Source organism: Liolophura sinensis, chromosome 5, assembly GCF_032854445.1.
Source record: "Liolophura sinensis isolate JHLJ2023 chromosome 5, CUHK_Ljap_v2, whole genome shotgun sequence".
In the NCBI taxonomy this organism is placed as follows: Eukaryota; Metazoa; Mollusca; class Polyplacophora; order Chitonida; family Chitonidae; genus Liolophura; species Liolophura sinensis.
Genome location: NC_088299.1, coordinates 17,809,203 through 17,821,503, shown reverse-complemented (window position 1 = coordinate 17,821,503; position 12,301 = coordinate 17,809,203). Strand labels below are relative to the sequence as shown.

The 12,301-nt window shown below is 38.6% G+C and overlaps 2 protein-coding genes across 2 annotated transcripts; one reads left to right on the top strand and one right to left on the bottom strand.

The window, feature by feature from the left end:
• Positions 1 to 4,527: 4,527 nt before the first annotated feature.
• On the bottom strand, positions 4,528 to 9,370 carry LOC135465911 (PSME3-interacting protein-like). The gene is made up of 7 exons (XM_064743293.1): positions 9,251 to 9,370; positions 7,600 to 7,777; positions 6,883 to 6,981; positions 6,440 to 6,560; positions 5,828 to 5,959; positions 5,281 to 5,327; positions 4,528 to 5,011 (listed from the first exon to the last, which is right to left on the bottom strand). Exons 2-7 carry the CDS (start codon positions 7,727 to 7,729, stop codon positions 4,821 to 4,823), a joined length of 720 nt encoding a protein of 239 aa, XP_064599363.1. The 5' UTR covers positions 7,730 to 7,777; positions 9,251 to 9,370; the 3' UTR covers positions 4,528 to 4,820.
• A 323-nt stretch (positions 9,371 to 9,693) lies between these two features.
• Positions 9,694 to 11,714, top strand: LOC135465519 (guanine nucleotide exchange factor MSS4-like). The gene is made up of 2 exons (XM_064742758.1): positions 9,694 to 9,831; positions 11,472 to 11,714. Exons 1-2 carry the CDS (start codon positions 9,694 to 9,696, stop codon positions 11,712 to 11,714), a joined length of 381 nt encoding a protein of 126 aa, XP_064598828.1.
• The last annotated feature ends 587 nt before the right edge of the window (positions 11,715 to 12,301 follow it).

The following is a 12,301-nucleotide window of genomic DNA, read 5'->3' as shown; positions in this document are numbered from 1 at the left end:
TGTCCTTTTTTTTTGTCTTGTTCTTTAAAATGCCCTCTGTAACATCTGAGATATTCACCTCCACATAATAACACCAATCTCCATTGCTTCACATTGTAGACATGCATTGTTCGGTATTTCATCTAGACCATGGACAGGGAATGTCTAGATTCATTGTTTATGCTTTGGACCTTAATGACAAGCGTCTACGACCATTCTCACACTCTTGTGGTGTGCTGATCTGTGACATGTGACATGTAGTGGAGTTTCTTACTTGTCAGCCCATTATTTAAAGGTAGTTTTCCCTGGGTGATTTGGGTTTTCTCAACCTGTAAAACTGAACATCATACAAGTAAAGATATCTTCCATTATTGCGTTACTTAACAGTCAAATCATCAGGCATTTGAAAGATTGCGAACATCACTTGTGCCATTGGGTAAGAATAATCTCTTCCTGGGCACTCAACTGAAAATGAAGGTTAACCCTTTGATGTTTGGTAAATAACCTATCTTTTAACCTTTTCAGCCACTAAAGCTCTTTTTCCAGTGGAGTTTATGTATACAGTCATTATGAAAACGTCACCAAAACCGATTGGTTTGTGTCAGTGAAGGTGTAAGCTACCTAAATCTGTACAGATTATTTTTCTGAACCTCCTGGTTCTTTCAGAATGTTTTATATATTTATTAGATATTGGTTGTAGTCGTGGTTGAAAAGGTTGAAGGTTTAGGGTAGGACCAAGTGCGTATTTGGAGGTAAATGTACCCTAATCCTTCAACATTTTCAACGACCACTGCAACCAGTATTTCAAAACTGTGGGGTGTAGAGAAAAAAATCTGCTCAGTTTTATGAAGCTTGCATCTTGGTTACACAAACCATTTTGGGTGTCTTTCATAATACATGTAATTGTTTGCATAAATTCCACTGAAAAAAGTGCTTTAGAGGAAAATCAAAAAGATTTACAATAAATGGGCTATAATACCTTTGGTGCTGTGACACCATCCTTCCTTTCAAGCAGACTTCCAAGCACCTACATGAGATCAGTAGAATTCCCAGAATGGGGCCAAATGCGCAACTTGTTGATTGGTGAAAGTGTTGGGCATGTACGGTAGATGCAGTTAAGTATTATGTAACCTTTGCAATTCACATAAACTGGAAACAGATGACACTGAAAAAAGATTTATTCTGATGGGAAACAGCAATTTACATTGGTCTGGCCTCAGTATGGTATGTTGCACAAGAAAAATACTGCTTGAGCGAAAATAGCAAGTTTTGTGAAACAGAGCCCAAGTTTCCCACCCATAAACTAGTGTGACTGCCATTAAGTATATAATGTGTAAGTGAAATACTGGGTTCATTGTAAGCACCAATCAGATGCATGAATATGTAATTAAGTGTAGTTGTGACTGGGCAGGTAGATGTACCTGGCAGGTTTGGGTTCCTTTGGGCTCTCTGGTTTCCTTTACAGTAAGCTTGTCTGCCATCAGAGATGTACATGTGGAAGTGTAATAGTGAGTGCAGTGTGAACATCTATCAGGTACATGGATATGTAAATAACTGTAGTTGTGACTGGGCAGGTAGATGTATCGGGCAGGTGTGTGTCCCTCTGGGCTCTCTGATTTCCTCTACAGTAAGCTTGTCTGCCATCAGAGATGTATGTGTGGAAGTGTAATAGTGAGTACAGTGTGAACATCTATCAGATACGTAAGATATGTAAATAACTGTAGTTGTGACTGGGCAGGTAGATGTACCTGGCAGGTGTGTGTCCCTCTGGGCTCTCTGATTTCCTCTACAGTAAGCTTGTCTGCCATCAGAGATGTATGTGTGGAAGTGTAATAGTGAGTACAGTGTGAACATCTATCAGATACATAAGATATGTAAATAACTGTAGTTGTGACTGGGCAGGTAGATGTACCTGGCAGGTGTGGGTCCCTCTGGGCTCTGATTTCCTCCACAGTAAGCTTGTCTGCCATCAGAGATGTATGTGTGGAAGTGTAATAGTGAGTACAGTGTGAACATCTATCAGATACATAAGATATGTAAATAACTGTAGTTGTGACTGGGCAGGTAGATGTACCTGGCAGGTGTGGGTCCCTCTGGGCTCTGATTTCCTCCACAGTAAGCTTGTCTGCCATCAGAGATGTATGTGTGGAAGTGTAATAGTGAGTACAGTGTGAACATCTATCAGATACGTAAGATATGTAAATAACTGTAGTTGTGACTGGGCAGGTAGATGTACCTGGCAGGTGTGGGTCCCTCTGGGCTCTGATTTCCTCCACAGTAAGCTTGTCTGCCATCAGAGATGTACGTGTGGAAGTGTAATAGTGAGTACAGTGTGAACATCTATCAGATACATAAGATATGTAAATAACTGTAGTTGTGACTGGGCAGGTAGATGTACCTGGCAGGTGTGGGTCCCTCTGGGCTCTCTGCCATCAAAGATTACGTATTGACACCATAAACTACATAGACATACAAATGAATAACCCTACATGCATTTGCATGCAGTAGTTATGTGACATTAAACCACAGAAATCACAACTGCCATTTACCATCAGTGTGATGGTACTTTCAGAAATCAACAATTGGACTAATCCAACGTACTGCATCATACCCAGTGGATATGCATATCCATGTCAATCATTAAATAAAGCAGAAGAGCTAACACAAATCCTCCAAAATGGTTCATAATGATGTACATGTATTTACAATGAACAAACGGTTGCTAGCCAGTTAATTATCACTATTCAAACATGTTTTACAATAGTGCTTGATAATTTACAATGATTCATACATGCTTGGCAAATTCTGGCATGGGAATATAGCTGTAAGATATTATATACATGTAGTAGATGTGAAAAATGAACACAAATAACTCATTCATACCAGCAACAAATTCATTTAACAATTACATGGAAACGTTCAACTCACTGTATTGAACGACTGAATTTCTATAATGCCCCCAACAATTGCAAAACTACAGTTTAGCACTTTCTGAGCATAAACAACAAATTAGCAATGGTAGCAAATAAATAGCAGAGACAGTTATGGTTTAATCAAACAGTTCTCTAGTTCAAGTAAACCACACTGAATCAAAAGCAATTTCAGGTTTCCCTGAAGGACCTAAAATTTTGCCCACAAAAAGGCATTTTCAGATGCAAATAAATGTCACAAATATTTTTTAATTGTAACATGTCATTTATTTATTTGACTGATGTTTTACGCCATACTCAATAATATTTCACTTATATGACTGCGGCCAGCATTATGGTGGGTGGAAATCGGGCAGAGCCCAGGGGAAACCCACTTCCATCCACAGGTTGCTGGCAGACCTTCCCACTTACGGCCGGAGAGGTAACATGTCATTTAGGTAGTAGAGATCTGGGGTCGATTCCACAAAGCACATTCTAACTTAAGTCAAAATTTGTAACACAATGTTAGAACTTTTTTTTGTAACCCAAAAGTTCTGACAATCTCTTTGCTATTATCTTAACACAAATGTGTACGAAATATCAATCTCCAGTACCAAAAAACTAAGCATTCTAAAGAAGTCTTGACCACTGTCAGAAACAGTTTTGTGAAATCGGGTCCAAATTCATGATGTGCAGTGCTAGGTTCTAGTGGACTCAACATAAGTTATGACAAAGAATTTGGTAAATCACAGATGTTGTTCTCTGCCATTTAATGCTTAACATCGTGAATTGCCAGCTTTGGTAGTTTAAGTACGTTATATTTAATATTCAAAAAATAAAGTAGGAGATATTCCTTGTCAGGTTGTATTTCTGAAACCTATGATTACATACATGTAAATCTGAATGATAAAGGAATAAAGACATGTCACAAAAACCTTTAAAACACACCACTATCAGGCCGTCCAGATGTCCACATTTCCATTTGAAACTTGTAACTCAGGTAACATGCAGCTGACTGATTAAATCGTGACTAAACCTGTCTGTGTATTTACTGTTTTGAAATTCCTGTGAAATCTCTCATCTGATGAACATTTATGTGCCACTAGCATCTTGGAAGTTGACACAAGAAACTCACTGAGTCGTCACAATCAGTGATAAGACTTGGGACACCATGCAGTCAGATTGATAATCATTTGATAAAGTTTCACAGAATAACCCATCCTTTTTTTTCAGATAATATATTATAAATAATACATATCTGACTTACATAAAGACTTAATATACCATGTGTAAAGTATTCTAATAGACAGAGTTTCTGTCTGACCATCACACAAAGCAAACTCTCCGACCATCGCACAAAGGCAACTGTCAGACCATCGCACAAAGGCAACTCTGACCATCGCACACAGGGAACTCTCTGATAACTGCAAACAAGCACCTGTCTGACCATTATCCATAGACGACTGTTACCTGAAGTTATGACATGCATTCATCTACATGTGCACATGTAACATCAACTGCATTGTAGAAGCTATTGCATAAAGAAAAGACAACTGATGTTAACAGTGGACATGGAACCCTCGTGGGAAGCAATCGTGAAAACATGGAACCCTCTTGGGAAGCAGTTTTCAAAACATGGAACCCTCGTGGGAAGCAATCGTGAAAACCTTCCATCTGTGTCCAGAGTCTGTGCCACTGACTTTCTCACTTACACCGACTGTGGCAAACACACCTCGGTAAGTATTTACAGATGAAACTCCACTCCAAGAAATACAAGTTACAACCCACTTCCTGTACATTACATTCTGCGCCATGGTTATCTGGTAAAAGCACTTTCATTGTTATCACTGTGGATACTAGACTGCACAGCATACATATAAAATACACGGATGATGTGTAAGGTCTTGCACACATGTATGTAAGCTGAGGGCATCATTTGGAACGTATGATGACACTGTCTGTAGCTTTAACCTCCACTTCAGAATCACTGCTGGACGTCTCTGAGTCACTCGTGTCGTTCGTGTACTCTCCTAATCCTGGCAACACTCCAATTATCTTAGCCACAGAATTTGCTGAGGAACTGCCTGGTTTGTCATTGTCTTTTGTTTCCTTGGATGGAGAGTCTGTATAAACAACGCAAATGTAAGATCAGTTAGGGAACACAATACCAAGCGCTCACGTTATTATGCGCACACTTACAACTTTCCTGCCAGATTTGTTAGCAAAACTACGTTACCACAGTTTAACTGGTAGTGAAAATTTACTCAGCGCTTTTATGTTCAAGAAAGAGAATGTCCTTTGTATTGAAACAACAAGTGATTTATACATCTATTTACTGACCCTGAGTATATGTAACATTTAGTCTGCGTACAACAAAACTGTGTCCACCTACCTCCACCTGAGAGCTTTCTCTTCTTCTCATCGTCTTTAGCATCGGAGCTTCAAAGAGAAACAATACAAAATTTTGTGATACATGCAGTAAACTGAAGCTTGATATGCATGCAGGACTTCCACCTAAGGAGTTGATTATCTGAAACTTTTTATCTTACATCTGTTTAAAAATTTCGACTTTTCATCACAGAGGAACTCCACATGACATTTCCAATGATCCAGGGAACATTTTCCACTGAAGAATCTCTTCTATCCATACATGGGTGATCAACTGTCGAACTGCGTTTCTATTCAAAATATTAACCCACTAAAAGCACCTATTTCCATTTCCACTGACAAGCTTCACAAAGGATATTTTGGTTTTATTTAAACCAGCATCACCCTGTATCTTGTTGGAGTTACCTCAATACTCTACACTGAAAGCATCTGTCACAGAAAACACCACATGACCAAAGCTACCAAGCAGAACAACACAGAAAGCCTTTGTAATATTTCTTACATATTGACGGAGCTGGCCACCTGCCCTTGAATATGTGGTGGTGTCTTACCTCTTCCGTTTGATAGCCCCTGCTAGTAGCGCCATCTGGGACTTGCCCTGGGAGGCTCCCACTTGAGGTTTCAACACTTTCTTCTCCTCCTGTTTGTTATCTTTAGCAGCAATTATCTCCACCTTAGATTCTTGGGTAGTGGTTAAGGGGGGATAACTCTGGTATACAAAGTCAGCCAATTTTGGTTGCAGAACGCGTACACGAGTGATCTTTTTCTCAGTGCGCTGTTCTTGCTGAGGCAGAATTGATGCAAGGGTAATCAAAGAGCTTCTGCTCACACACTTGAAACAGTTAAACAGTTAGCTCAGACAATCTGTATTTTGGAAGATTAGGTGCAAATTTTCTTGACAATACTTACGAAGAGCACTAGATTTCAGGAACTTGATTACCAGTTTGAATGGTAACGTGTGCACAGACAAGGCTGATATTTTGTGAAAGGTAATTACTTGGGTTATGCTAAAATAATAGCCAAAACTGATTGAATTTGAGCTGATCAATGTGAATTATGAAGACAAATCTGAATTACAAATGTCTAAATTCAACTGTATCCCTTTACTCAGTGTTTTCCATCTGGTAAAAATTTGTGCAACGCACGACTGATATAAGGATATTCTCATCTCCTGCAGAATAGAGTCTGTCTCCACTGCGCGCTGCCTGTTGATCTCAATCTGTCGGTTAGAAACATAATCCAGGAACTCAGCCTCATCTTCACCCAGCCCTTTTACTTGGTTACCTGATCAAATACCACAAAACCAAGAAAGCAACATCACTAATCTGGCAGGGTTCCTTGTACTTGGTTGGATATGGTTTTGTAACAGTGCCTTAACAACGACTTGTATGTGCATGAAATATGTGTGTATATTAAATGCTTGCACAGCTCCCAATGAAACAAGCATACACAGATTTAGTACATGTATTTACAACCCTGAACCTATGTTAACTGTAGAAGCATCATTTTTTGCTCCTGGCTTTACATCATTCACACAACTAAAAGAAGTTGCACTTATAAAGTTGCACAAGGTGGATAAAACTTTCCATAAACTTGGCAAACATACGCAATTTGAACTGCTCCTCATATTCTTCTTGTTTCTTGTTTTTCTGATCTTCCAGCTGCTCAAATAGAGAACGGGGATCATATTTTTCTTCTGGACACTCTACAACACAAGAAAACACCATTCAAAGCAACTGATATGTAAATAAAATCAAAACAACAACTGTCCTTCAACGTCTTCAATAGCAATGTATTTATTTCTTGATTTCAAATTTATTATCAATGAATGATTGCAGAAAACTTGTGGCTTTGTAATGATTTTTTTTCTCAGAAACATTTTCCTAGATGTGACAGAAATATGCCAGCAAAACCAACACTAAGCTATTTTCAGGTTAAGCTAGACTACACACCAAACAAGAGTACATATACTCAGGATAGAATATGCCACACCTATCACATTGATGGTCCACTGTACTATTAAGGTCAACTGGGGGAATCCCCAGTGGAAACGGTCTCCGACAATGGCACGAACAACTCTCCTGACATAAAGCAACAGTCAGAACAGTGAGAGTTAGATTCAAATATGCAGCCTCATCTAGACCAGATGATGGACCTATGGGAGGGTCATGAGGTTAAATCAATGATATGCCTTCAGGGTCATCTGATTGGACCAATGGTATACCTTCAGGGTCATCTGGTTAGACCAATGGCATACCTTCAGGGTCATCTGGTCAGACCAATGACATACCTTCAGTTTCATCTGGTTAGACCAATTGCATACCTTCTGGGTCATCTGGTTGTCTCACTTTATCCCATTCCTCCTGTCTCTTCTTCCGTTTCTCCTCAAGTTCCTCCTCTGACACAAACTTCTTAAATCCAATACCTGGTGCTTCCTGATTAGAAAAACTCATTCTGTGTTTCCTGTGTGGTGAGTCCAACCCCAATACATGTACCCTGGACTTGAAAAAAAAGAAAGAAAAAGATGGGAGAGGTTTTCTGATTGGACAGATAGAAAGGCTTACTACACCTTATATATAATTTACATGGTTTAATATGCATGAAGAATTTCAGTTTGTGATAACTGTCTAATATCACACTCAAGACTTTTTCATCGACTTACATTTGGCTTTGTGAAGATAATCTGCAGCAGAGCTGAGCAAATGCGTACTTGATTTTATCAGGTGTTAAAATAGTTGACATGTGATCCTGCATGAATATATCGTGTAAATGAGTTTAATGAATGAATGACTGATAACGGCTTAAAGCCATTTTGGCAATACTGCCGCCATATCATGGCGAAAACATGTTTAAACCAAAAAAGAGTAAACAGTTTTCCATGTGATAATGAGAACATGAAAAATAAAAGAAAAACAAACAGTCATTTTATAACCAGCTAAAATAATACAAACATCCGCTAAAAGTGTAAAACCAATTCACAACTTTAAAATATATAATATAGAAAAGTATATATAGATGTATTGCGTTAAGATAATTGTCTAGTTGACTGGCTTTTTAAACTGATGGCCAAAAAAATGTTTGAAAACTCTACCTCCAAATTACATCTGCAATCACCTGTTCCACCAAGATCTGCTGATATTTGCTTTTAAGTTTTTTAAATTTTAAATAAAAAAAGTCTGAAATCAGCCAACTGGTGAAAAATTCCCATGCCTGGGTATAATGTATATAGCATTATATTTTAGGCCTTAAGCCAATATTACTTCTATTAATTACTTTAAATATTGAATTGAAATATAGAGTCGACTGTGTAGATGTTTTGTGGAGTATCTACAGTAAAGTCTGCACCCTGTATGTGTGTGACAAATCTGAACAAAAGGATTTACACATATTACAATATGGTGTAGAAGAAACTGGATACATGCACCTCATCAGGTATGAACATACATACATTTCCTCCTCCCCCATTTCCCCTGAGTTGATTATCCACAAATTAGTTTCTCAAGCTACAAGTTATCGGTGTGTGCAGTGATATATAAAAGCTTAGTAAACACTGCTTCAATTTTTGACAAATTATACATCACTGAATGTAGAACATCACCAGCAGTGAATCTTTAGGCCTAGCGGTTTTTAGTCGATATTCATTGCCATTTTGTCGCAATGCTTAGACGGGATCTCAGGCCGACGGTGAGAGACAAAATGTTTTGATCTAGAAAGTTTAAAGTTTGTACACTGATTCTTTGCCGCAGAAAAATATACTAACCACAATTTGAGCTCTTTCCTGTGCCGAGTTTGGCTTTTCTGGACTTGCAATTTATGAATTAAGTCTTAAGTACGGGCCCTGGACCTGGGTCTATCATGTGTTGTTGTTGTTGTTTTTTTATAAAACACTGAAGAGATTTGCAACATGGAACTCATTATTCATAGCAGGCATGTGATGGTGTCCTCTTGGATAGAGCAAGAAAGGATTCACCTACCTATATCACCGTTTTCATACAAAATCTTTCCGATCAAATCAAAACATTCTGATTTTACGACGTTGTTTACAGATCACTTCCACACCGCTCTCCTGCGTTTTTGCCGGCTCCACACTCAGGGACCGAGACAAAATATCTGAAAGCCTCCACTTTATACTTCTTTAATTGTAGCTTCCCTCAATATTACTTGTCCTAAGTAGGGCTTATATTTGAACAACATCTATTATGAATTTTTAAAAAATGTTTCCATAGGTAAATAGGTACGTGGAAGTAGAAATTTAGTTCAATTTAGTGCAATAGAAGTTGACCCCCAAGCCGAACAGATAGGATGTTGTCTGCACGCATGTGCACGTCATTTCTTACGTCCAGTTACAAACAACGTGGTTGCAGAAAAGCAAAACAATAATACGTCGACAAGTAAAGCAAAGGAGGGAGACGTATCTATGGCTGGTTCTAACAACGAACAGGGTGTGGATGTTGCTGCACTGATAGAGGATGACAAAAATAGAACAAAAATTGTTTGTCAACTTTGTTCTAGTGTGATTTTACTGCCAGGGAAGGCAGCGTATGTGTCGAAAGAGGTGACTACAACTTGACGAGGCCTAAAAATAAGGAATATTATTTGCCTGTCATCCGGGACCACGTGTGTACATGAAGGAAACTAGAAAATAGGACAGGGTTCAACTTTCAGGCTGTTTTGAAGCAAGAACCAGTCCTCATTCAGTGGACAATTGGTGTCAGAAGTGTTGATCAGGTTTTCCATTAGTTTTGAAGGGCTGTGATCACGTGCACCATCACAGCCCAGTCTTCTTCCATAAGGTTACCTTGAACACCTCTGTGCTTCCCGTGCAGTATTCATTACACTAATGCTGTCTACAAATAATGTGTCTGTCCGAACTCATAGTGTTCTCAGCTATGAATTCCAGGCACATGTCCCCATCAGCATGTGTCATCGACTAGTAAATTCACACAAGCATAAAATTGGTGGAAGTTGGATAAATTCCATCAACTGCCATCATGTTTGAAGCATGCACCTTACAGTACATAAGGATGACGCTAGTAGACAAGTTTGACCTTTTGACACACTTGGGCTATGTTTTTTAGGATCAATCTCACCATTAATGGTCTTGCGCAGACCCACAATCAAAATTTATCACTAAAAAGATTTCTGTACCAAATATACTTATTGCTAGTGGTGTCAGTCAGGTAACGCTATACCAGAAACTTGATTACTTCACTTGTATATGATGTGAGAAATTTGCATTTGAACATGGTGGTTGAAGTTGACACTCGTCCAATTTTCACCAGTTTGATGCTTGTGTGGATTTATTAGTGATGACACACGGGTACATCTACTTGGGATTGATAGCTGAGACACATTGTTTGGCAGACAGCATTTATTAGCATATTAAGGACAGCACAGGAAGTACAAAGGTGTCAAGGTAAAGTTATGGAAAAAGACAGGTCAAGGATAGGATATGTAATCACAGCCCTACAGAGGTAGCCCTCCATGTAGCTAGTACACTTTGACTGGTTAAAGGGTCAAATATAGCGTCTTTGGTATGGCATTCCAGTGAGGCAGCACTATATACATAACAAGTGTTGATAGAAGTACTTGTGCTGGGACTGAACTTGGGAGTGTCATGTATAAGGTAGATCTGAGATCTGTATCATTCTTCACAGCTTATCGTTCAGAAATACATGTGAAAGCTAAGCTGGGAACATGGCCAACTGATTTCAGAGCTGGACTCGATCAGCATATTCTACAATGTATGCTGTATTATGGTACGATATTGTAATTAAAACTACCCCAAATGACCCTAAATTTAGTCCACAAAAGTACATGTTTAGAGGCAAATAAATGTCTCAAAATATTATTTTTGGTGCTGAAACTTAAAATTTTCTGGTAGAATATCATCCCATGTTCCAAGCAAACCTCGAAACACATTTCTAAAATCAATAGAACTCTCAGAATCAGGAAATAAGGGCAGCTTAGTCATGTACGAAATGTATGGTCACTTAGGGCAGATATTATTGAATTGAAAACATGTGCAAGTTAAATTAGTGCATACATATTCATAGAATTCAGTTGGAAAACAATGAAAGGTGCCTGAACACTGACTCCATTGCTTTTTTCAGGTCGCCTGTTTTATGTGTTCCTTAAGCTCTTTTCCTTCCCTTAATCTCAAATGATAACCCCAGTTATTTTGCTTTCTTTTAGTTTCCTTTGCCACACATGAAAAAGAAGAAAGAAGGCACTGATGTAGCTGATGCAGAAGAGCTGAGTGACTACTGGGTTGTTGATGACATGTTCACATTTGAGAACGTAGGATTTTCCAACACCGTTGGTATGATCAAGTACCTGACGTGTGCAGACTGTGAGATTGGACCAGTAGGGTGGCATGATTTGAACAATAAGAAAGCTTACTACATCTCACTGACCAGGGTACAACATGTGCAGTGATTGTTATTATGCTAATTCATCATTAAGGCCTATTTTATGAATTTTTATGGGGACATTTCATTGTAAATCATTGTGAGAAATTATGGGGCCAGATATCATGCCATAGGAGAGTTTGATTAAACACCAGTAACACAGGTAGAATTTCATCGATGTCAATTTTTGTACAGGTTGCCATTGGTTTTGATGTACATACCCTCCAGTTGATGTCGTGTACATGTACATATGAAAATAAAAAAATAATTACATTTAAATATTGGTGATATAAAATTCTGTCGTTTTCTGACATGAGTTGACAGGAGTATAGCTTGTTATAAGAACCAGCAACATGACTACGTAGTTTGCTATTCCTGTCCGCTACACTTATTATCTCACCTCAGATTTCAACCCCTCTAAGATTCCCGGACATTGTGACTCAGTGGTAAGGGGCACAACTCTAGCTGCTGGTACAGGATTTATCTCATATAATTGCCTCATAAAAAGCTATGTGACTGCATATGTATGAGACACTCTGGTATCCGCCCAGCCATTAACCTGAACACAGTTCAAAATTCCAAAGTATGATGTTATATGCCATTTACATAAAACTT